Source organism: Filobasidium floriforme, assembly GCF_021052385.1.
Source record: "Filobasidium floriforme strain CBS 6241 chromosome Unknown HD553scaffold_9, whole genome shotgun sequence".
NCBI classification, from domain to species: domain Eukaryota; kingdom Fungi; phylum Basidiomycota; class Tremellomycetes; order Filobasidiales; family Filobasidiaceae; genus Filobasidium; species Filobasidium floriforme.
Genome location: NW_025763630.1, coordinates 688,336 through 711,202, shown reverse-complemented (window position 1 = coordinate 711,202; position 22,867 = coordinate 688,336). Strand labels below are relative to the sequence as shown.

Sequence of the window (22,867 nt, the reverse complement as noted above, 5' to 3'; positions counted from 1 at the left end):
CCGGAACCCAAGCACTCGGTGGAAGGAATATAGGCTTTACTTTGGCCAACAGCCTGTACGGCTACATTCATGGCTGCCCTAATGATCGAACAACAATCGGCAGTCAGAAAGCTGTCAGAGGCCCAGAGGCTTAGCTTGGGTCTAGAAGATAATTCACCACTATCCTCGTGACACCACAGCCACATTTCACTACGAACGATTCGGAGGTGAGGGGTAAGATCATTCAATCACGTGACCCTTCTATCGCTCTTCTCCGATGGGGGGCCCTAACACGGTCACTTGGTCGATTCGGAATGGTTTGGTCGATTTATCGTAGTACGGCTAGTACGGTCATATGCCTCGTTTCAGACTATTCGGATCAAACTATGGACTTGGAAAAGCTCTCGAGTCATCCTGATCAAATGACCCGAGATGAAAAGATTATATATATATATATATGCATACACCATATAGCCATGTGATAGCCACCACCGTGTGCTTGGGAGACCATCAACACCTCATCTCGAACAACCGAATCTATCTAACTGGACATGGCAACAGAAACTATGACCGCCGCTCTCGGCACTCAATCAGACTCGTATCTCAACGTCGATGTAGCATGCCACGGATACCTTCCCCCGAGCCGCATCGAAAGGGAGGTTCAGTTTCGACAACCTGACATTCCAACCGGATCATCGACGTCCCCGTCCGCATCCCGGCCATCTAACACTTCCTTATCCAGCAAAGATATTGTTGGTGATGTGCAAGAGAAGTTGGAGAAGCTCGAGATAGCAGCAGCGTCCAATGGCATCAACAAGCAGGCGGCGAGGATGTCGAGGCGGGTGACAAACGGACCTGAACCTGGACCTCTGATCGAGCGGTGAGCTTCATCATCTACCTTGCCCTTTCCTTATCCCTTCACGTCTGCCAGGCTTGGTCTACATCGTCTCTGTCCGCCTTTCCCTCATCCTCTCTTATCGGATCGGATCAAAGGACCTCCATATGCTGACATGAAACGCAACTCATCTTCACATTCCCTTTCGCAGCTTTTCGTGTCTGTTCCAGAACCTGTATTGCCCGAAGACAAACCCCAGTGGAATCGTGTCATTGGGGATCGCCGAGAATCTTTTATGCGTGAGTGTAACGGCTACAGCGAGCTTGAGGAGAATAGGACTGACAACCCCACCCCTCTTGTTTTCCTGCTCTAATCTATTTCGGCCCGCACCGACCCGACAACATCGTTCCGTAATGCATCATACCGTATGTCCCAACGAACTGCGTCATTCCTGTGGTCGCTTTGTATAGGCCGAAGAAATCTTGTCATTCTCCCGAAAAGCCATAACCGAGAACCTGATTCAGAAGGACCTCACGTACGGAGACAATCTATGGGGATCTAGGAGGTTGAATGAAGCTCTGGCTGGATTCCTAAATCGGTGAAGATGATTGGTGCAGGGTGATTCGGGAACGAGAACTGATATATGTTTCACTATTTGATAATGGTTTGGTGTAGGTACTTTAATCCGGCGGTCAATGTCGATCCTGAACACATTATCACGGGTAAGTTCCAAGATGGATGGTCGTCTTCCGCCGCAGCTGATCGAAAACTCTATCCGATCTCATCCCATCTCAACTATTTGTCCCACCCTTTCCTCACGTTCGAACCTCCTGATCACACGCGATCCACAGGCGTCGGCGTCTCAGCAATATTAGACCACCTCTTTCACACCCTTCTCGATGCCGGCGACGGCGTGCTCATTCTCAATCCGTATTACGCGGGGTTCGACCGGGACTTGGTAGGCGGGAGATCGGGGGTAAAGTTGGTCGGAGTTGATTGGGCGGGGTATAAGGACCAGATCGAGTGCCAAAATGAGGATGAGGTTCAGGATGAATGGGCCGGCGACGGAGGTCTAGAAGAGGCTTTCGAAAAGGCTTTACAGAACGCTCGAGCGGATGGGGTGGATGTGAGTATTAGATCAAGGCTTAGACGTTTCATGCCGATCACCAACGTGAAATTGACCTGAAACCTTACCTCCTTCCCTCGACTTTACGCTCACGATCGCGTCAGGTCCGGGCGATCCTGATTTGCAACCCCCACAATCCCTTGGGAATCACCGTCTCACGGTCGACGTTGATCGGGTACTGCAAGTTTGCGCAGAAACACGATCTGCACTTGGTCAGCGATGAGATCTATGCGATGAGTGTCTATGAGAACAAAAGTAAGTCCGGTTTGACTGTAAGAGGCCGTTGAGAAGGTTTGGCGCTGATGTCTGGGTGGAATAACACCATGTCATCTGCTTCGCGTGATAATGGACAGGTTTCCCTGGAGCGAGACCCTTCTGTTCAGCGTTGAGCATCGACCTCGAACGGGACATAGAAGGACATTTCGACAAGGGTCGTTTGCACTGCGTTTACGGGATGAGCAAGGACTTTTCGGCTAATGGGTTCCGGTGAGTACCAATGAAGGCATTACGAATCCCTAGGAGTGCTTGCTGATACTTCTTCGTCTCACCGTTCTTCTGATATCGAATGCGATTTAGCATTGGCGCCCTTATCACGCAACATAACCCGCGCCTGCTTCGAACCCTCGCACAGCTATCCATACAAATCAAGATCTCCTCACCGGCAGACGTCATCTTCTCAACCCTCCTGACATCCGACTACCTGCCAACCTTTTTGAGACTGAACCAGTCTAGACTGAGTGTGGCGCAAGAGAGGGTGAGGACGTGGTTCGAACGCCGACAAGTGGTAGTGAGGGACTGTAACGCCGGGCACTTCGTTTGGGTGAATCTGGGCCCACGGATTGGAATCAAGACGAGGGATGAGGAAACGCGGGTGTTCCAAAAACTGCTCGATGGGGGTCTTTACGTAGTGAGTGACCTCTGCAAATCCTGCTCCAACTCTCGAGCGCTGATCATATACCGTACTTATTGTCGACGACAGGCCCCGGGCTCGGCGTACCACCATAAGACTCCCGGGTGGTTTAGGGTGACATTCTCTGTACCACCTGAGAATTTGGAGGCCGGTCTTGAGAGGCTGGAAGACCTGCTGAATTTACGTTGCGCGGACGAGTTGTGAAATATACCTTCGAAAGCTATGTGTTGAATGAGTAACGCCAATCATACCTTCGACTTGACCTAGGAAAACGCATGGGGCGTAGGCTGCCTTCCAATACAGACAATCCAGCCCACTCACGCGCCGTGATGGTTGTACAATAACGGTAGAATCATTGAGTAACAATTTCAATCGAATTCACGAAATTCGTTAGACAGTCGATGACCCAAGCAACCACCCCATTGACAAGTTGAGAACCCAAAATCTGCTTGATCTTCTGGTATCATCGCTAGAGATTGCTGGAGGATGAGCGAAGAGGCCAAATGATCTAAACTAGTGAGGCGCAACGACTGATCGCGCAAAGTGAAGCATTTCGCTCACCATATACGGCGGATTATCCTGTACGTAGAAAGAAATGCTGTAACGGAACGACGGATTTTACAGGTACAGGTTGCAACAAAAGTCGAAGCACAACATGCGCACTACATACGCCTTACTCATGCAGCCAGCGGACCCCTGTGTTATGCGAGAGAATGCGCCAACCTTGGCCAACAGCTGTATCTTGTGACATACATATACGTAGTCAGCTACATAAAGATGATAGAGATGCTCCCTAGTATCAAGGATATATACCGATGCTTGTCATGCTCGACATCCCAGCCGTTTCGCTTGCCACCCTATGCCAGAAGATATTGGCTTGACTTACAGCGTCGGTCTGGGCTTACGTAATCACGGCGGATCCGAACGGAGGTGACACCTGATGACGACGACGATGGTCAAGAGCGGTCTCGTCAACTTGTAGCTCTCAGGCATACGACATCGCAGTCAAAGACCGATCACGAATCGACCAATATCCAAAGTGAAATACAAACATGGCTTCTGAAGCTGACAAGATCCTCAAATCCGCCGAGAAAAAGGCCAACTCGTCCGGTGGATGGTTCAGCTCGGCCTCATCGAAATGGGAAGACGCGGGTGACCTGTTCGCTCAGGCTGCGAATGCGTACAAGGTCGAGAGGAATTGGAGAGCCAGTGGAATCGCTTTTGAGAAGTGGGTTTATTCCATGATTGAGCTTGAGACGAGCGGCTGAAGTTTGGAGTGCCGGACGTAGGGAGGCCGATTGTCGACTGAAAGGTGGGGAGAACAACGATGCCATGAACGCTTACCACAACGCCGCCAAGAGCTACAAGAAGTCTGATCCGGAAGGTCAGCTCAGCCTCACAGCTTCTGGATATTGTTACCCACGCTGAATTATTGAATCCATGTTCGTTGAACGTAGCTGCCGTCTCGGCTTTGCATCAAACTATCAAGTTGCTCATCAAGGCGGGTAGCTTCCGCCAAGCGGCAGATCGGGAGAAAGAGGTGAGGGGCGACGTGCTCGCTTTCTGTGGCATCCGATGAGGAACTTGCTGAGCTTGTCTTTCTTCGACTACAGATCGCTCAAGTATACGCTCAGGACAACCTGGATGCAGCTAAAGCGAGGGATAGCTACGTTCGAGCAGGGGAATGGTACAAGCAAGAAGAAGCTAACGCGTACGCTCCGCCTCTGCACCCTTTGTTTTTCCGAGCCCTGCTTGACGACTAGCGACACCGACTGATTTCCTCATCTCTGTTCAAAATGTAGCACCGCCAACCAATGTTTCCAATCCGCTGCTGAGCTCTCGGCTGACATCGGGGATCTCGGCAAAGCCATCGAGCTGTACGAGCAGGTTGGAGATTGGAGCTTGTCCAGCCCTTTAACCAAGTACAGCGTCAAGGAGTATTGGTTGCGTGCAGCGCTGTGTAGTATGGCTATGGGGGTGAGTAAGGATGAACTTCCGGCACAAAGGGCAGGACTGAAAGGCTGATCATGTCGGTGGCTGTGTTCGTGACAGGACCTGGTGACGTGTCAGCGGCTGCTCCAATCGTTCGCCCAGAAGGACGTCACCTTCCCTTCGACTCGAGAAGCGAAGTTCGCTCAACACGTAATGGACGCCTGCGAGCAAGGTGACGTCGAGGCATTCCAGGAGGCCGTGTTCAACTATGACCAGGTGACCAAGCTGGACAACTGGAAGACGGGCGTCTTGCTGCGGATCAAGAAGGGTCTCGAGAGCGAGGTCGAGGGGTTGACGTGATCATTTGCCGATGCGACAGGTGAAGCGTTCCTTGCGTCAGGCGTCAAGCAGAGTGTACACGTAGATATATATAACAGATTGTAGCCATGTCTTGACTCGATTACAAATGTGATCCCCAAGACCTATACAGTCTGCAAACTCCGATCCAGATCCCGTTACCAACCCCATCTAAAAGTTCTTGAGCGGGTTCGACTTTCTCCCACCTCGACCTCCCCGTGCACCGCCTCGTGCACCTCCACCGCCGCGACCTCCTCGAGCTCCACCTCGTCCACCTCGCTGCCCTCGAGCGAAAGGGACGTGGCCCTCGACCTCTTCGTTGATCGGTACCTTGGCGATCTTGGGCATCAGGTAGTTGGGTACGTGCTTCATATGAGGTTGCACTCGAGCAGGGTTAAGCGGTGCGTCGTGTCGCAGGTAAGAAAAGTCGAGCGGGTTTGCTGCAAAGTGTGCCTAATAAAGCGAACGAGGAGGCTCCTTCAATATACAGTGAAACAGGCGGTAACGAAACGCCGACTCACTTTGAGCTTTTCGCTGTTCAGCAGCTCCCGCCTCAATTCTTCTCGTCGAGCCTCTTGCACGCGCTTCGCTGTCACAGCCTTCAACGCATCCTCCATTCGATACCTGAACCCCTCGATCTCCTTTTTCCTACCCCCAAAGTCCCACTCCTTGATATCGGCACCCATATCGTCCTTGACGTGCTCCTTGATCTTCTGGAAGACCTTTTCGTCCTGCTTGGCGCTCTCCAAATGGATCTGCTTGTCCTTCGACATGCCCTTCTTGGGTACAACAAGGGACAGAGCCAAACCGGTCTGACCTGCCCGTGCCGTTCGTCCGACTCGGTGCGTGTAGGCACTCGTCGTTGAGGGTAGGTCAAAGTTGATGACGCAGGCCACGGCGACGAAATCGATACCTCGGGACACGCCGTATGCCTTGTCCTCCTTTCGCCCTTTCTTGTTCGACCGACTCTTCTCTGTAGCGGGTTGATCCGTAGCTTTTCGCTTCCCGGCCGTCTTGCTGCTCTCTGCTGCGTCCTCCTCCATGGGTGTCTCCTGCTCTGGATCTTCGGTCGGGTCCTCTCCCTCGCCCTCGACCTGAGTGGGGATCCCACTTGGGATCAATTCCTCCTTCTCTTCCTCCTTTTTATCCGTCTCCTCCTCCTTGACCTCGTCAGCGATCGACATGTCCGCTTCGTCCGTAGCGATAATGTAATCGTAAGCTCCCCGGTTGAACTCCTCGACGACGTGATATCTGTCAACGAATTGTCCCTGATGATCAGCTTCCACTCTGACGGTCCAAACGAGTTTTAGGGCTCACCTCGAGTTCAGGGGCATCTCCGCGTTGAGCACACAAGCCTTGATTCCAAACTGTTCCAGGAACAACCTGATCCTATAACCCCTCTCGACGGTGTTGACGAATATCAAGGATTTCCCCTTGACGAGCTTGAGTTTCAGGAGGACGTAGAGGACGAGGAACTTGTCCATCTCGGTCGTGTGCGTGCTGTATTGCGTCAAGGAGGATGAGGATGAGGGTTCGGACAGGGTCAAGACGGCCTAGAGCAGGAAACACAGAATTATGGTAAGGCTCAGGGGTACTCATTGCATCGAGAATCAACACTCACCGGGCTCCTCAGTGCCAACCCTTTCAAAGCCTGGACATCGTTCGTCATCGTTGCGCTCATCAAGACACCCTGCACCCCGACTCTCGGTACGTAGCCCTGCGAGGGGTCCAGCAAGCGTTGCACGTCGGCGGAATGACCGTAAGAGAGGATGAGATCGGCTTCGTCGATGATGAGCAGGGAGAGGGAGGGAAGCGATATAGTCTGTGTGCACATTGTGGATTTTGAGCGTCAAGTCAGCTCTCTGACAGGCGTGTACTGGGTAGATTAGGGTAGTGCTCACCTTGGCCTGCAGCAGAGCGAGACACTTGGACGGGGTCGCTACGAGAATATCAGGAATCTCGTTCAAAGCAAGACTACGAATTCATGAACCAATCCTGATGTCAGCTTTCACTCTTCTATCCTTCGCAATCTTTTCCCGCTAGTATCTCGACCTCACCTGGATTTCCCCGATGCGACGTTCATGACGCTGACGATCCCTTCGCAATACGTAATAGCGCTCTTGATGAACAAGGTCACTTGCTGAGCCAGTTCTCGAGTGGGCACCAGGATCAGAGCTCGGATACCAGGAGCAGCATTACCGTCCTGTCATCGCCAGGGCAAGTCCACACCGATTTCAGTACATTGCCTAAATCAGTGACGAGAGCCGTCCTAAACCGCCCACTCACAGCTTTGGCGAGCAAGACCTTTTGGATCGCCGGAAGTCCATAAGCAGCCGTCTTTCCACTCCCCGTCCGTGCTTTGGCCAGTACATCCTTTCCTTGCAAGACCAGCGGGATAGCCTGAGCTTGTACGAGCGTTGGGTGGGTGAACGAGAGGTCGGCTAGTGATCGGAGGATCCGGGCGTCCAGGAGGGAAGCGAAGGGCTCATCGGAGAAGGTGAGGGACGATTCTAGTAGCGAGTTGTCCATGTCGAAAAAGCGAGCTAGGGTGATATCAAGTACTGTCAGGACTGTTGAGCACCAGGTGTCTCGGAGCGGAGCAACGGCAAAGAAGATCAGACCATCAACAAATGCAACGACTTGGTACGACCTCGAACTTTGAACAATAATTGACGCGGATGATTCGCATGTCACGTGATCAGCCTCGATCTCGACCTTGCCCCCCGCGTTTGACGGTTTCATCGCATGATTTCGGCCAATATCCGCGCCCCGAGTCAAGAGGACGTTCGGCTTGCTCGGTTACAAGGTCGTATCGAGTATCCCACTAATGGAGTAGGCTGTCAGGACGCTGAGAAGGACCAGGATGCGTCGGCGCTCCATATATACTAGACTCGAGCCCAGGAACGACGTTCGAGAACCCGCGCAATGACCGTGATGGAAAGAAGCGAATACATACATCATCTCGTTTGTCCTGAAATCTTGCAGGCTGATTGATGTGTTCCATACGAACGTATCCGGCTCCATCATACCTGCCGGATCATCCGTAACGACACCCATCCAACCACCGTGACATCTTCGGAGATACAATCAATCCATATCGAAATTGCGCAGAGGACTCTACAACCCCATGCGATGGGAGGACGGGCCAGATCTAGACCACATGGACATAGAAGTTGCCAATGATTGAATTTGTCCGCTCACGCCATGCAGTCGGGTGGCGGAGGATACATTCGGGAATGGCGACTGATCTGAGTGCCAGCAGGCTTGTCGCCGGGTTGAAGTCGGAACATCGTAAAGTGCCACTCTTTCGAGTCGTGACGAGCGCATCGCAGCGGGGAGGTATGTACGAGTGGAGGGTTCAGGTGGGACAAGCGGGCCTAGGTCGATAAACTCCTTTGCAGGTCTACAAACGAGGCTCAAGTCCACTCACGACCTGGCGACTTGCAAGATGGTCGGCAAAGTGAGTCACGTGTTTCCCAACCCCCTTCTACCCCGGATTCCTTGCGCAGGTACGCAAGAGAATTGCTTCCGTAGATCCTTTCCCCGCATCCATCCCCTCCACGCGCGCCGCGCCTAAGCGGATGGTTCGGCGTAATTCTACCCATCCATCGCCCGACGACCGCCCGACTCGACCACTTATAATAGGTCAGCAACACGTACGCAAAGTGATATCCCGGCTCATTACCGTCTGGGGACAATCAGCCTGCCACTTGCACGTCGATCCCGGCTCTTCCTGACCCTTGTCTTCCTCTTTTCGCTCGCCTTTTATCCCGCCCCCTGCACCGTTTCGCGATGACGCAGGACATCACCCTCACCGACTCGCAGGGCAAGAATGCCACTTTTACCATGAACGGCGACTCTCACCAGCACAAACGTACCTGGTGGAAGGAAGCCCTCATCTACCAGATCTATCCTTCCTCGTTCTACGACTCGAATGGGGATGGTCTTGGCGATATCCCCGGGATCATCAGCAAGCTCGATTACCTGAAAGAGCTCGGGGTGGATGCCATCTGGTTGAACCCGCATTACAGCTCGCCGCAGTGTGATATGGTCAGTTCTCATTATTTCGAGGGCCGAAGCCGTCTTTGTTTTCCCGTCCGAGCTCGATCTGACGGTCCGTTCTGCATTGTCATGACGGTTCTTGCGTATAGGGGTACGATATCTCGGACTACAGAGACATTTACCCTCCTTACGGGACGCTTGACGACTGTTTCAAATTCATCGAAGAGTGCCACAAGCGTGATATCAAGGTCCTGTTCGACCTGGTCATCAACCAGTAAGCGTGCCTCTCCCTCCCTCTGTCTCTGACCCAACCTCGCCTTCCGCGTGCTAATCTGACGTACCGCTCCTTGTCCTCGTCGCAGCTGCTCGGACGAACACAAATGGTTTAAGGAATCCCGTTCCTCGCTCGACAACCCGAAACGAAACTGGTTCATGTGGCGTAAACCTAAAGGGTTCACCGACGATGGAAAACCCATCCCTCCGAACAATTGGAGGGCGGCTTTCGGGGGTAGCGTTTGGGAGTGGGACGAGGGGACGCAGGAGTATTATCTGCACTTGTTTGCCGTCGGGCAGCCCGATTTCGTGAGTTCGGTCGCCGAGTAGCAAGCAGGGTATGAGCTGAGATGGGTTGCGTTCGGTATGGCTGTCGATAGAATTGGGAGGAAGAAGAGGTCAGGAAGGCGCTGTACGAAGAGGCCATCACTTTCTGGCTCGAGCGTGGGGTCGATGGGTTCCGGTAAGTTCCCACCAGGCGATCGATTTTTTTCCGTGCCAACCAGCTCACTATAGCGTATCCACTCCTCGACCCTCTTAGTATCGACACCTGCAACATCTACTCGAAGAACCTCGACTTCCCCGACGCTCCCGTTCTCGACCCTTCAGCTACTTACCAGCGATCAGACACGCTCTGGACGAACGGTCCCCGGCTTATGGAATTCCTCAAAGAGATGAACAAGGAGACGTTTTCCAAATACGACGCCGTGGCTATTGGGGAATGGCCCAACACGCCGGACATTACCAAGGTGCTGGAGGTGGTTTCGGCCGAGGCCAAGGTGGTGGATATGGTCTTCCAGTTCGACCACGTCTGCATGGACTTCGGCAAGGTCTACAGGTTCTGGCCGAGGGAGTGGAAGTTGAGCGAGTTCAAAGGATATATCGATCAGTACCAGAAGGTGGTCGACAAGACGGACGGATGGCAGACAACTTATTTGTGAGTTTACAGCGACCGCCTATTACTTTTCGATCTCGAGGAGACCACATACTGACGCTCTTGTCTCTGTTGCTTGCAGGGAGAACCACGACCAAGCGCGATCGGTCTCCAGGTACTGCTCGGACGCTCCCGAATACCGGGTCAACTCGGGAAAGTTGCTCTGCATCTTCCTCATGAGCATGACCGGCTCGACCTTTGTCTACCAAGGTCAGGAGATCGGTACCATCAACTTGCCCATGTCGATCGGTCGAGAAGAATACCTCGACTGCGAGACGACCGGGTTCTGGAAGGACATGGACGATTATTACCCCAACGACGAAGAGGCACACGAAAAGGGACGAAGGGGTGCTCAGCTCAACGCACGAGATCATGGCCGATTCCCCGTCCAATGGGATTCGTCTCGAAACGGAGGTTTCACCACGGCCGAGAAGCCATGGATGATCGCCAACCCGGCGTATACCGAGATCAACGTGGCGGCTCAGATCGATGATCCCAACTCGGTCTTGAGCTTTTACAAAAAGATGATCAAGTTCCGCAAGGAGAAGAAGGACTTGATGATCTACGGCTCTTTCCGCCTGCTCGATCTGGAGAACGACCAGACGATGATTTACATCAAGGAGCACGGCGATTCTCAGGCGGTCATCGTCCTCAACTTTACCAAGGAACAGGTGGCGTTCAAGCTGCCAGCCGAGCTCAAGGGAGAGGCCAAGCTAGCCATCTCCAACTACAAGAACAGTTCGCTAGAGACGCTCGAGGCGTACGAGGGACGAGTCTACCTCGTCAACGCCTGAGAATGACGTCGTCGAATCAATAGGGTTCTTCGGTTCGAGGGAAGATGGACGTTATTTATACCTCGCTAATGAAAAATCTGGGTCTCATGGGGATTCTGCCAGCGATGCAGTAATTTGTACAACTTGTGACAGTCAAGCATGAAATGATATACACTACGTATTTGCGCATCCTATTAGCGAAACGCTCACGGGCCCATATGCAGTACCTCCAAGTAGGAAAAGCCCGCCTCTTCACCATGTTCGTCATTTTGCTGCGAGCCAAGCGAATATCCCAGTCAGCTCGACGTGCCCACAACTCATCTCGAGACTCGCGACTCTCACAGTCATTGCTATTATTCGTGAGTCGTCAATCATGAGTCCGTGGCATCGCCTCGGTTCGGTAGTTTCGAGCCAAATATATGGCATCTGCGAGGGTAACCCATTGAAATGTCAGCCGGACCGACCCGGAACGAGCCGAAGCCCAACTTGAACAACCCACTTTGCTGCCCGTTGTCACGTTATTTGCAAGCCAACCCTCGGCGGCTACCGTCGTCTCGTCCGTCATGAGATACACGTTCCGTTCGTCCATTCCTTGCAAGACGTGATCCGGTCCGTGAGTGGCGGGATCGCTCGGCGGCGTCTCCTCGGCCAGATCGGCACTGTCCCAGTCGTTCCAATTGCGGTTGCCCTCGGCCAGATCTCTCCTTCTCGCTCGCAACAGTCGTTCCGTCTCGACCGGATCAAAGTTGAACAGCCGGATGTACGTCTCTTCGATCGGGTTGTTGAGAGGGCCCATTCGGAGCTCGATACGGGGCGAGACGAATCGATAGTGGTAGACATAACAGACCCAGTCCTGTCGGTCAATATCCTCTACGAACCGAGTATATGGGCTCAGCTCTTCCCACGTGATGGTCTTGAGTTCGACGTTTTCAAGCTCTTTTGCGGTATGTAGATTTGACCCCTTGATCGGCAAGTACGACAGCAGCGTCTCTTTTCGGACGAAAAGATGGTAGACAGGTCCGATCTCGTTATCGTGCAAGGGTCCATCGTCACAGTCATACTGAATGACGATGACTCCAGTCTCTGGATTCGGGTAAACCTTGGAAGGGTTTTCCTCGGGAAAGAATTGCCTGGGAGGTGGGTCCGATCGCAGATCTTGGGGGTGAGAGCGGATCGCTCTTGAGCGTGTGAAGCAGTCTCATGGGCCGCCAACAAAGACACTCACGGACCATGACCACGGCTAGCCATCGCGGTAATTCGAATGTGGCAATCTTCTTTGGCACATACATGGCCCTCTTCAAGTCGATCGCCGGATCTGCCTCGCTTGCCTTGGGAGTTTCCTCATTTGCCACTAAGGTGAATACGTTCAAGACGCAAGGAAACGGTGTGCCTTGGGCGACAGGCAAACGCTCGATATCGTATTGGATCAGCCCGTACGTCGTGGGACTGAGCAAGACAAAGTCTTCGATGGTCAGCAGTGACACATGGTCACCTTCGATTCTGAAATTTGATTTTTGTTCCTGAACGGGGAACGATCTCAGCATCATGGCACAGACAAGATGTTATGCTTGGCGGACGCTCGGACCCACAAATAGCTTTTGTCCTGTCCGCCAATTCCAACCGCACAATCTCGCCTCTGGCAAGTTTTGTCGTCCAAGGTTGTTTGAAAAGATGAAAATCTTGTCGTCGCACACCTAAGACCATAGTATCAGAATGAGCTGCTATTGTTCCCTTTCGAAAGCGGTCTCGATCGCTCACCTGCAAGGTCAAGCTGACAGACCCTGCGTCCCACTCCCCGACGTTGCATAAGAAACCCTCTCTCCCGTCTTGACTACACGCTTTTGGATGGGGCTGGAAATCTGACAACGTTTTCAGATGGATGCTGAGGCGGTTTTTCGTTATTATCCGATGGTCGGGATCTCGGGTACGGCTACGTCGAGTCTAGCTTAGCATGTAGTGACTGGCCGATCAAGAGCTGAAACTGAAGCCACTCACGTCATCTCGCCGATCGCAAAGAGGTTCTGACCAGGATCGATGGTAAAGTCCTTCATCTCAAAGTTGCCGTCGAAATGTCTCCGAACGTATTGTTCCTTGTCATCCGAATCCTCTCCGATCTCGACGACCTCTTCCTCTTCATCCTGTTGTTCCGCATTAGCCTCGATCTCCTTGTTCTCGGATAAAGAATAGCTCGGCGTGTATGCGTCGATCGTTTCCCATTCAGACGACGTCGTAAAATCGTAAACCGATGCTCCAGAAGGTAATCCAGTGGAGGAAAAGGCAGACCCGCTTCCTCGTACCATCGTCCCTTCGAGATACTCGTAAAGCCTCCTTTCGTGCTTGTCGAGATCCACTCGGAACGTCTTTGAAGGGGCGATGGTCCGGAATCCGGATTGGCGTTCTCGAATGGTGGACAACAGAGATGCGGCAGCATCGGATCGTCTGACCGAGGGTGGAACCACTTGAGCTGTAGCCTCGAGCTCTTGATGCAAGAGTAGCTGAACGCTGGTCGTCACGATCGCATGAAAGTGTCTGTTGATCTGTCATACCGGCGAAAGCGTGGTTCATACGATCAGCGGCAGGAACCATATCGCGGACCCGCTGACGACTCACCAGTTTGCATGATTGCAGATCGTCCAGCGAGAGTTGCAAGAAGATGTCCTCGACGATGTGCTCTGGCAAGTCCTCAAAGGACATTGCGACGGCCATGGCCGAGAATGTCTATCCTTGGGAATGCCGCGAGGAAACGAGCCACGACTCGCTACGGTGACTTGAAGGTTCTTCTAAAGTCAAGCTGATAATCTAACGTCCACTACGTCGGCTGTGATCTGTGACGAACATGTACGAACAAGGTTGTCTTTGCGATGCAGATGTTTCAACGCACTCACCGACTCAAAGTTCGTAATGTCTCAGACGATCAGAACTCAGCAACGCACAGATTCAAATGACACGTCACGCAATCTCATCCTGCTCTCGTTCTTATCAAACAATTCCCCTCCCAATCGACTTTGAGCCATATTCGTGAGAGCAGCACAGTACGACATCATGTACAAGCCCGAGTGTCATCATCCGAGAACGATCCTGCAGACATCCTGAAAGACAGTCCTCAAACAGTGAGTTCCGTCATACAGCTCGGTTCGAACGAAAAGATCATAGCTGACGACAACGATGTGAAACTCGCGCGAAATAGTGGTTCAACCACCCAGGCAGTTCGTATCTACTCTCAAGACAAGCCCCGGCCGGTCGAGATCGCCCTTACTGATAGGTTGATCGTGTCTTGTAGGGATATGCCTCCTTCGGGAGGCTTTGAGGCGATCCGATACAAGCGAAGCTTGCCCATCAGAGGACCCGGTGGAGCTGCCATCTTTGGAGGTATCACGGCTATCTGCGCATACGGATTCTACTTGGTTGGGAAGGGCAACTTGGAGAGGAGGTGAGCGATCAATCGATGGGTTCGACAGACAGCGGAAGAAGGAATATCGACAGGGTCGCCTGTTCTCGGTTGCTGATCGCTCCTATGTTGCTTGACCTGAAACAGAGAACTCAAGCGAGAGTCGGCTTGGTCGAGGATCCACCTCGTCCCCCTCATCCTCGCCGAACAAGACCGAGATGCCTACCGAAGGAACACCGCTTCGCTCGCCAGAGAAAAGGAGATCATGAAGGATGTACCGGATTGGGAGGTGAGTGAATGGTCGCGAGTGGCTCCCGGTTGACCTGGTTGCTGACTTTTGATAACGATCTGCGCTACCTACTGCTTTGGATCGCGTTGTTTTGCTCATTTTGCTGCGATACAGGTCGGAAAGAAGGTCTACAACACTTCCCGGTACACCCAGCCCAACATCGTGGTCCTGTAAAACATACAAACAACATTTATTCTATCGCGCGATCGAGCTTTTCACAATCATGCGTATTCAACAACTTGGAACGCAGGTCACAGACTCGAAGAGCGATTGAAAGTGTGAAGACCGGTCGTAATGCTCGTATCGATACAGGACGCTGTCAAAGACTGCTACAATACATGTTTGTATCCAAAGGGCAACTATCCGGCAAAAATCAATCAGCTCACTCAGCAGTTCCTCTGTGTTGAGAATGATCCGGACCCACCATTATCCCTCGTTGGCCCTCTCGATACCCTTGAACCCAAAGCCTGATATCCGACAGTCTCTTTGCAAACGTCAATTTCTGACGAGCGTAAATGAAACCCCAAAGAGCCTTTCTATCCAGCTCGGCGTGGTCAGCCGTTCGCAAGGCTTCATTGACAGCTGCGAACATGGCCCGTTCGGTGGCATCTCCGTTGGGTCGCTGTACAATAAGGAACAGGTCGGACAGGTCGTCTGAATGCCAGACACGTCAGCAGATCGTGGTGAAAGCCGAGTGGAACTATATCTTGCTTACCCGACTGAATAGTAGGAGTCACCGTGGCGACGACGCAGCCCGACAGCATAGCTTGCGAATGTCTAGGAATGGCCACCCGGACGCCTCACACTCAGCACATCGTCTGTAGAAGAAATTGACGTCACTGAGCGATACTGACAACTCGGTGAGGATTCCTGTCGACCAATCGTCGAATACGCAGACGCCGCTATTTCGCATTTCTCCAGCCAGCGTCTTCTCGGCGTGTTTGAGCTTTCGCAGCACTTTTGCAGGCAGTCTTTCGTGTTGATCTACCGTAGGTACTAGTTTCATGGCTCGATGTGTCTCAGCCTCGCGCGATCCAGCGTCCGAGACAGGTATACGCCCGGCACTCACTCAATACACTCCTCCAACCCGACGGCAAACGATCTTCCAATTGAGCCTTGTGCGTCCAGGTCTCGTGCGACGTGAAAAATGTGACCTGCTTGCGACGTGTAGCGAACGGCTTGTTTTCCGGCCAGAAAACCGCGGGACTGTGCATTCAACGGTTCAGCGCACTTGTTTCAAATGGCGAAAGTCAACACAGGATCTTTGGCCCACTTTGCCTTTGCAAGAATTTCAGACAATCCTGGAGTCAGTATGCCGCTGAGGGTGGACGATTCATGACCCTCATCTCACTTACAGCTGGCAAGACGAAAGCTGTATCGCGATACAACAACCCGTAATTCTGAATCAGTATGTGAGTTTCGTAGGGCGCGAGGGCGACGGGACTGACCGATAAGGCCGACTTGTTCATGAGTCTTGGTGTACAGCGATGAAGTCACGGCGACCTGGTCAAACCTGGACGAGTCCAACAAGCTGACCTGAAACGAAATCATTTCAATATGAGCACACGAGTCATCTCGAGGATGCCGTCTTTCCTCGAATGGGTGTTGTACTCACTCCGGTTCCCAAGTCTAATTGAGCTGCGTTCGGTGGGTTTTTCGTACCGTATTGTCTGATATGATATCGAGTCAGATCATGTGATGTGCTGCTCCTACCTTCGTCTAGCGTTTCCTCTCACATCACTGGAACCGTGTCGCAGCCAGATGATACGCCTGTACCATGTGCATCTAGACGAAGCCCGCCTACAAGTCAGCTCCAATCTAGCCTCAAGACATCTGGCCTCGTTCGCATGACTCACTGCCTCCGATCGTCAAGATCCAGGACCACGGACAAGTCTCGTCCTCCTGCTCGACAGCTGCGTGTTCTTGTACAGTCCTGACAGTAGCCAAGATCTTGTCGGCTTTCAGATCCTCAAAGTAGTGAACCATGACAAAAGTCGCCGGATCGTGATCTTCATGGTCTGCAGGTCAGGTTTTTAGCAAGTCCCGGTAAAGTGCAAGTCCCTCGTTTGTGCGGACTGACCGTGCAAGATCAAAATCCTCTCCTCCGGATCACCTGTTTGGACCAGATCTTCCTCTACCACATCGTTTGGACTAGGACCCTTTGAGAACCAAGCGGGAAATCCGAATTCGTGTGGGTACTTGAGCGTCGCGACTTCGGTCGGGACAGGTGCTAGGTATTCCGTACGAAGGTAGGCGATGAAGAGGACTCCGGCGGCGATTGCTATAATCGGATCGAGGATGGTTCGAGCGGGAAACATGTCAAGCAAGACATGGGTCCGCAGGTGGAATACAGGGGACCAAGGAGTGACACGACGATACGTCGCCAGGATGAGGATACTCGACGGTACAGCCAAAAAGGCAACTTACAGGCAAGCTGGGTCAAATCGGAGGTAGATCCGGAAGCAAGAATGGTGTAAAAGGTGAGACTTTTCGCGCTTGATAGGCTCGAAGGAACAACAAACCAACCCAGCAGCTAGCAGCACCTTCAATCAATCAAAGGCATGAGAACATGAGATCGATGAGGTCGGGAGAGCGAGAAGAATGGCATCGAAAAATTATTATCATACAGTGCAGTAAGAGATGCGGTAGTAGTGGGTGTGAATACCTCTCGTCCCGCCTCCAATTCCAAACGGCGTCTGGCTGAGAAACCACTAGATCACTACTCATCATCCACCATCATCCTGTAAACCGAAATCTCTCGACGACCTTTCAAACGACCCTTCCTTTCAACGACACGCTTCCTCCACGATCGGCTCTCCGCAGGTAGTTCGGATTAGCTGACGGCGACGCCTTCGTCCAAGTCGCCACTAAAGTCGACCTTCGAGACTCAGCTTCTCCTCCAACGAAAGAACACATCAACGGCAAGTGAAGTAGCCTCGTTATAAGCGGCGAGGATCAGTATGCTGAACTGCGTCCCGCTAACTTCGCTGATCGGCAAACTCAGACCCCCTAAGAACAGCCTAGACACGACCAACCTGGTAGGGTGCCTTTGACCGCATACCACGGACGCAACAAGCCACAAGGCTGCATTACGACCCAAGCAACGATTTATCTTCACAACCAAGTCTGAGAAGACGTCCGGACTAAGACGTTAGTCCACGAGGACCTATGATACGGTCGCCTGAGACTGATTCGAGCGTGCCATCTTCTGTAGACAGTGATTTCGACCCATTTGACCTTGATACAAAAGCCGAGGATATCTTGTCGCTCTGCTGCACGTGTGACAAGCGTCTTATCATGCTCAATCATCCAGTAAGTCCAACGAGTGAAAGGAGGACCGAGCTCTTTTCACAAATGTTCGCAGGATCTGACGTGATCGAATTTTATTCGTTGTCATCCGTTCTCAATCTGGTTGAGCTATCTTTCAAGCTTTCTACTCTGAACCACATCCCCTCAACATCATGGCTCCCAAGAGAGGCGAGAGGCAAGAGACCAGCGCATGTCGCGGACCGAGACGATGTCTTTGGGCCCCTGGCGACCAGAACGAGATCCGCCAATTCCGCTTCTTCAGTTGCTTCGGGTCTACAAGACCTCAGCCTCTCGTCAGACCGCGTCCAATCACCTGCACCCACCGCTCAAGCGCACGTTTCTACCCCTATGGAATCGGCTACCGTCAATGCCTCGAATCCGTCTGAAGCTACGGCATGTTCCCGGCACGGATTCAAGATGGCAATTTCTTACAGGGAAGTGACGGAGGAAGATGAGGTTAAGGACCGACGCCGCCGTCAACGTGACCAGCTGCTCCACAAAGATGCAGCAACTAGGTCGCATATCTATAGCGTGCGACACCAGAGCCGACAGGTCGACCTCGCGGCTGATGCTAGGTACTTGCCTGCAGGCGAAGGAGTGCTGGACAACGACGTCCCTGTTCCGCAGCCCCAACAGCACCGTGCGAGCTCTCTACGGCAGCACCTGTCTATTCCGGAAGCCGGACTACATGATGCAGGCACCCCTCCCAGGACACGCGAGGCGAAGTTGAGCTCAAATGTGGCCAAGAACAAGGTGATAGAAGCAGAGCTGCTCATGGCCATGAGAGGCAGGGTGAATAAGAAGATGATAGATATTCAACCATCCAGCGATATGACTCCGACAGAGAGGTCACGTTGGAACGCGGTCGTGAAAACACTTGCGCACGAGATGAAGACCCCAGGGCATCATCTCCATGTGCTGACGGACAAGTTGAAAACGATTCATCGCAATAACCCGTCAGGAGAAGCCGTGCTATCTGGAGAGGGCGCCGAGTTCGCAAACATCGTTACTCGACGCTTAGCGGCGGCTGTCGGAGGCCGCACTAAACAGCGGTTGACCGGCATTTTCAGATCCGCGGGCAATCATGACATGAAAGATGGCGATATCCCGCAACCCGGCCGTAGTAGTATTGAGACTCCTGAGAACAAGATCGACATCATCGTTCACGGCGATCATGCCGAAGAGGATGATGACCGGCAATGGGAGCACGTCCTCACATTTGGCGAAGTCAAGGTGGAAGCCAGCTGGGATCTCAAGGATGAATTGCTCGGTCAAATGCTTCGTTATCTTGTCAGTCTCCCCTGCTGGCTCGATATAGTTTCCAGCCTCTTTGCTTACACCACCCTGGCAACCTCTGCGCCCTTTTACAAAAGCGAAAAATCTTGCAGAATCATCCGGTCTCGGGCAGGAATGTTTGTTTCTCGTTATGCGGTCATCTATTACGCATTTTCGAGACTGACCCTGTCAGCATCAGCACTTCACCCGCATACAGTTTTAGGGAACCGAAAGACTACGAAAAGATCATCTGTGCCATCGCTCTGCTGTCCGGACCACCCTGCCTCGTATCGGAACAATGGCAGCCATCTCCTCAAGAGAACTTATCGGTACGAAAAGCCGATGGCGATCTTGTTGAATATCGTCTAAAGAATATCCGAAGGCTCGCTGTCTCGCCCGTGCTCTGGGGCTCAAGAACCGCTGCTTGGGCGGCCACAGCGCAGCGTGTCGACAACGTCGATGCAACGCTTCCGCACGAAGCATTGCCCTTGGTCATCAAGAGTAGCTGGTTACCGGACAGATTCTATGATCACGAGCTGGACATGGTCGGACACATAGATACAGCGCGGAGTAGATGCATCGCAGAAGGGGAAGTCGTGCCTCTGCTGCCATTCCCTGTGGGTCATGCTATCAACGGGATCCCCGGGAGCGAGATCCGTCTCGACAGTTGGAGAACAGCGGATGGGCGTACAAGAAACACCACGATCATCACGTTTTGTACCGAGGGAAAACACGTTGACGAGGATCTACCCACCTTGCGGAACCACGTCCGCTTCCATCGAAGTCTCACTCAGACTATACGATGGCTTGCCAAGATCGGTCTCCACTACCGCGACCTGAACAATGGGAATGTTCTGCGAAGCGCTACGGGATACTGCGTTCTCATCGACTTTGGTAACGCTCGCTATCTCAAGACGCCGCGGGGTCAGACTGGGGATCAGCCAGTCGGAGCGCTGGATTTGAGCATGGACGATGCTCGATCTGGCACGTTGATGTTCATGAGCCGGCGAATCCATGGACTGACGAACAAAAGGGACACGCACATGAGAGATAAGAGACAATATGAGCTAGATTGCGACAAACTCGCGGCTATGGACGACGATGACCCTTACCGACCGATCGAGCTCAGACGATGCGAAGACAAAAAAAGGAAGCTCGAGAAGCAACGTTCAGAACTGATGAATCTACACGCCCGACACTGCTATGTAGACGATGCCGAATCTCAGCTGTATCTCATGATGCAACAGGTCAGAAATCTGGTTATCTCTTCGATCCTGCTGGGTGCTGATACACCTCCGAACACTATGCCAGATCCTTTACTCCACCGGTGGAATCAGCAGTTTTGAGGTGATGGAGGATCTTCATGAGAAGGAGCTGTTCTGGGATGACACCGATGTCCCTCTCAACGACGTGGGTCCAAACAGAAGAATGTGATTCCGTGATTGCTGAATGGTGTCGTTTGGTATCAGGCCGAGGAACACAATCTTGACTGGCGCTGGTTTCGAACTTGCGCGGGCGAATTCAGGACCGCTGTCAACTCAGCGCTTGAGGAGATCAAGGCCGGATTGGACGCTGGAACTCTCGATATCTCGGAAGGGACGGCTCTCGATTGCGAGATCAAGTGTTTCGACCGGCTGGACGAGATCTGGGCGACGGAGGAAGCAAGGCAAGACCAGTTGGAGCAGGCAAAACTCGCAAGGAAGAATTAGCATGGTCAGTCGGCCATGTATACATCGACGCAGACGACAGCTTAAAGCTTGCGTGTTTCGCGCGGCAAATCAGACACTCCCCCAACCAACCTTTCCGACTCTGGGTTTGATGACTGGCATGACTGGTCTGTCATGGACGGGATTATTGCAGTTTAGCCAGAAATAAGTTTTGAGATCCCACATACCCCAACATTATGTGACCGCTAGCAATTACGATATTACGAATATTTAAGCGAAGTATCCATATCGGTCGGAACGGCAAAAGCTCTAGTATATAGTATCGGGTAGGCCAAGCCGTTATGCCTTCCTGGTAACTTTGTCTGTCGAGCTTGTAGAATCAATATTATTCCGCCACTACATCACCTCGTCGGGATGTAGCGAGTGATTCTATGCTTTGCGACCGAGAATCCGGTGATCTGACTGACGGTCAGCGTCCGAAAGGCCTCGCAAAGATCAGCGACCGCAACTATCGAACTTTTCCCGCCGTGTTCGGTGACGTGACAATCAGCACAACATTATTCCTACCCCGATACTTGATGACGAACACCCCTGGCTTCATATCAAAAGGCAGCCCTCAAACGAAGCCATAGCTTAGTTCATCGAGACTGAACTTCAGCTGCGACTTTCGCTCACCCAACTAGGCCGTGGATACGCTCGACTCGGATCCCGGCTCGGACGTTTTCTTCTGAATCGACGTCTGCAGGGCGGACGATGCGAAACGTCAAGTGTTCGATAAGGAGATTAGATGTGTCCCTCGGCCCTGAACGGTCGTTCTGCAGTTTTAATCGGTCAATCGACAAGAATGCTTGAATAGTCGGCATGGGGGGCTTTTCTGATAATGACACGGGCCATTTGTACGTATTTGTGCCGTAAGAGGCCATAGGTATGGTCCTCCGATTGCTCCGCGAATCACTCTGGGATCTCCCAGTCGTAGGCCAAAGGCGATGTGACGTACGGCTTGACGTTGTTGTCGACGCAGCTGTTCGACAGAGGCAGGGACAGGTCGCACGCCCGGGGATCGGTTTCAGCGCGATGACCCCATACCTGCGAGACACGAGGTAGGTCGGCAAATGACTCACTCTACGTGCTCCTTCGAGGTAGCATAGGTGTTCAAAGCATCCATAGATTCGAAGGTCGAGTACATGCCGAGCTCGAACCCCTGGATCCTGTCGGACGGGCCTACGGTAGGCGTGATCTGGCAGGATAGACGGCCGGGCGCCTTGAGCTTGGACAGCGCGTCAATGGAAGCCTTGGCGGTCTGCAAGGATACTCCTTCCTTGAGCTTCCAGAGCTGTAGTATGATACGAGGCAGAGAGCAAGTCGAGTTGGTAGGTGGTTCAACTCGGGTCGGCGTGATGTGCACTGACGACAATGTGGCAGATCTCTGTAGAAATAGAATCGGCAGCTAAGCTCAGCGATCGTCCGCGTTCGATCTAGACATCTGTTAGAACTTGCTGGGCATGGTGTCGAAGATTGAATGGTCAACAACAAGTGATTCGAGATGGGAAGCTGTCTTTATTCCATATTGCTCATGGTCATGAACCCTCTGAATTGCTGAAGATGATGTTGTTGTCGTCATGCTCGGGCCGACCCCGGTTCCTCGGCTCCGGCTCCTTCGCGCTTGTGATCGCCGAAACGGACCTCGCCAAAGATTCTACGGGCGATATGCGATCCAGAACCGATCGGCTTCCACTTTGCGGAAAGGGATCTAGACCGTTCATCGACAAGACTGATGATGACTGGAACTTGCGTCTTGCGCCCTGTCTTCGCCCGAGG

At 52.6% G+C, this 22,867-nt stretch overlaps 10 protein-coding genes across 10 annotated transcripts; 6 read left to right on the top strand and 4 right to left on the bottom strand.

Moving 5' to 3' along the window:
* Nucleotides 1–809: 809 nt before the first annotated feature.
* Nucleotides 810–3,054, top strand: HD553DRAFT_328664 (pyridoxal phosphate-dependent transferase; the record flags this gene model as incomplete). Its single annotated transcript, XM_046181886.1, has 9 exons — nucleotides 810–859; nucleotides 1,026–1,113; nucleotides 1,285–1,412; nucleotides 1,490–1,536; nucleotides 1,666–1,940; nucleotides 2,045–2,195; nucleotides 2,294–2,426; nucleotides 2,517–2,847; nucleotides 2,920–3,054. 9 exons carry the CDS (start codon nucleotides 810–812, stop codon nucleotides 3,052–3,054), a joined length of 1,338 nt encoding a protein of 445 aa, XP_046037210.1.
* An 848-nt stretch (nucleotides 3,055–3,902) lies between these two features.
* Nucleotides 3,903–5,142, top strand: HD553DRAFT_271227 (putative vesicular-fusion protein; the record flags this gene model as incomplete). The annotated part of the gene is made up of 6 exons (XM_046177702.1): nucleotides 3,903–4,078; nucleotides 4,140–4,234; nucleotides 4,308–4,390; nucleotides 4,464–4,561; nucleotides 4,653–4,827; nucleotides 4,903–5,142. The coding sequence occupies 6 exons, from the start codon at nucleotides 3,903–3,905 to the stop codon at nucleotides 5,140–5,142; spliced, it is 867 nt and encodes a 288-aa protein (XP_046037209.1).
* A 168-nt stretch (nucleotides 5,143–5,310) lies between these two features.
* Nucleotides 5,311–7,668, bottom strand: HD553DRAFT_271254 (P-loop containing nucleoside triphosphate hydrolase protein; the record flags this gene model as incomplete). The annotated part of the gene is made up of 7 exons (XM_046177704.1): nucleotides 5,311–5,592; nucleotides 5,661–6,390; nucleotides 6,457–6,692; nucleotides 6,761–6,961; nucleotides 7,041–7,113; nucleotides 7,197–7,342; nucleotides 7,426–7,668. 7 exons carry the CDS (start codon nucleotides 7,666–7,668, stop codon nucleotides 5,311–5,313), a joined length of 1,911 nt encoding a protein of 636 aa, XP_046037208.1.
* A 1,317-nt stretch (nucleotides 7,669–8,985) lies between these two features.
* Nucleotides 8,986–11,142, top strand: HD553DRAFT_271173 (alpha-glucosidase; the record flags this gene model as incomplete). The annotated part of the gene is made up of 6 exons (XM_046177698.1): nucleotides 8,986–9,189; nucleotides 9,291–9,415; nucleotides 9,504–9,723; nucleotides 9,795–9,877; nucleotides 9,956–10,351; nucleotides 10,431–11,142. 6 exons carry the CDS (start codon nucleotides 8,986–8,988, stop codon nucleotides 11,140–11,142), a joined length of 1,740 nt encoding a protein of 579 aa, XP_046037207.1.
* Nucleotides 11,143–11,234: 92 nt separating this feature from the next.
* On the bottom strand, nucleotides 11,235–13,970 carry HD553DRAFT_228027 (uncharacterized protein). The gene is made up of 8 exons (XM_046177287.1): nucleotides 13,732–13,970; nucleotides 13,117–13,658; nucleotides 12,880–13,051; nucleotides 12,711–12,815; nucleotides 12,347–12,641; nucleotides 11,621–12,276; nucleotides 11,464–11,547; nucleotides 11,235–11,393 (listed from the first exon to the last, which is right to left on the bottom strand). The coding sequence occupies exons 1-8, from the start codon at nucleotides 13,825–13,827 to the stop codon at nucleotides 11,328–11,330; spliced, it is 2,016 nt and encodes a 671-aa protein (XP_046037206.1). The 5' UTR covers nucleotides 13,828–13,970; the 3' UTR covers nucleotides 11,235–11,327.
* A 225-nt stretch (nucleotides 13,971–14,195) lies between these two features.
* HD553DRAFT_283901 (GRIM-19) lies at nucleotides 14,196–15,246 on the top strand. The gene is made up of 5 exons (XM_046178190.1): nucleotides 14,196–14,231; nucleotides 14,309–14,327; nucleotides 14,402–14,551; nucleotides 14,657–14,798; nucleotides 14,913–15,246. Coding segments are annotated over exons 1-5 (372 nt in total). The 5' UTR covers nucleotides 14,196–14,230; the 3' UTR covers nucleotides 14,973–15,246.
* On the bottom strand, nucleotides 15,128–17,116 carry HD553DRAFT_341651 (uncharacterized protein; the record flags this gene model as incomplete). Its single annotated transcript, XM_046182656.1, has 12 exons — nucleotides 15,128–15,157; nucleotides 15,223–15,452; nucleotides 15,514–15,575; nucleotides 15,653–15,794; nucleotides 15,868–16,004; nucleotides 16,072–16,099; nucleotides 16,150–16,170; nucleotides 16,247–16,334; nucleotides 16,414–16,468; nucleotides 16,535–16,583; nucleotides 16,655–16,816; nucleotides 16,879–17,116. The coding sequence occupies 12 exons, from the start codon at nucleotides 17,114–17,116 to the stop codon at nucleotides 15,128–15,130; spliced, it is 1,242 nt and encodes a 413-aa protein (XP_046037204.1).
* A 761-nt stretch (nucleotides 17,117–17,877) lies between these two features.
* HD553DRAFT_227646 (uncharacterized protein) lies at nucleotides 17,878–19,838 on the top strand. Its single transcript, XM_046177285.1, has 3 exons — nucleotides 17,878–17,948; nucleotides 18,013–18,110; nucleotides 18,228–19,838. Exons 2-3 carry the CDS (start codon nucleotides 18,096–18,098, stop codon nucleotides 19,749–19,751), a joined length of 1,539 nt encoding a protein of 512 aa, XP_046037203.1. The 5' UTR covers nucleotides 17,878–17,948; nucleotides 18,013–18,095; the 3' UTR covers nucleotides 19,752–19,838.
* On the top strand, nucleotides 19,481–20,874 carry HD553DRAFT_310471 (uncharacterized protein). Its single transcript, XM_046179842.1, has 2 exons — nucleotides 19,481–20,792; nucleotides 20,852–20,874. The coding sequence occupies exon 1, from the start codon at nucleotides 19,925–19,927 to the stop codon at nucleotides 20,726–20,728; it is 804 nt and encodes a 267-aa protein (XP_046037202.1). The 5' UTR covers nucleotides 19,481–19,924; the 3' UTR covers nucleotides 20,729–20,792; nucleotides 20,852–20,874.
* A 920-nt stretch (nucleotides 20,875–21,794) lies between these two features.
* Nucleotides 21,795–22,803, bottom strand: HD553DRAFT_227708 (uncharacterized protein). Its single transcript, XM_046177286.1, has 4 exons — nucleotides 22,547–22,803; nucleotides 22,459–22,475; nucleotides 22,171–22,382; nucleotides 21,795–22,070 (listed from the first exon to the last, which is right to left on the bottom strand). The coding sequence occupies exons 1-4, from the start codon at nucleotides 22,668–22,670 to the stop codon at nucleotides 22,001–22,003; spliced, it is 423 nt and encodes a 140-aa protein (XP_046037201.1). The 5' UTR covers nucleotides 22,671–22,803; the 3' UTR covers nucleotides 21,795–22,000.
* Between the last annotated feature and the right edge of the window lie 64 nt (nucleotides 22,804–22,867).

What these genes read in the sequence shown, in the direction of transcription:
- HD553DRAFT_227708 (XM_046177286.1), bottom strand. Translation starts at nt 22,670, where the DNA reads ATGACGACAACAACATCATCTTCAGCAATTCAGAGGGTTCATGACCAT. An exon ending in ACCTCGAAGGAGCACGTAGA is followed by an intron (nt 22,071 to 22,170) that starts GTGAGTCATTTG and finishes TCTGTCGAACAG; the next exon opens with CTGCGTCGACAACAACGTCA.
- HD553DRAFT_283901 (XM_046178190.1), top strand. An exon ending in AAGGGCAACTTGGAGAGGAG is followed by an intron (nt 14,552 to 14,656) that starts GTGAGCGATCAA and finishes GACCTGAAACAG; the next exon opens with AGAACTCAAGCGAGAGTCGG. An exon ending in AGGATGTACCGGATTGGGAG is followed by an intron (nt 14,799 to 14,912) that starts GTGAGTGAATGG and finishes GCTGCGATACAG; the next exon opens with GTCGGAAAGAAGGTCTACAA.
- HD553DRAFT_228027 (XM_046177287.1), bottom strand. Translation starts at nt 13,827, where the DNA reads ATGGCCGTCGCAATGTCCTTTGAGGACTTGCCAGAGCACATCGTCGAG. An exon ending in ACGTGACAACGGGCAGCAAA is followed by an intron (nt 11,548 to 11,620) that starts GTGGGTTGTTCA and finishes TTACCCTCGCAG; the next exon opens with ATGCCATATATTTGGCTCGA. An exon ending in CACGAATAATAGCAATGACT is followed by an intron (nt 11,394 to 11,463) that starts GTGAGAGTCGCG and finishes CTTGGCTCGCAG; the next exon opens with CAAAATGACGAACATGGTGA.
- HD553DRAFT_310471 (XM_046179842.1), top strand. Translation starts at nt 19,925, where the DNA reads ATGGTCGGACACATAGATACAGCGCGGAGTAGATGCATCGCAGAAGGG.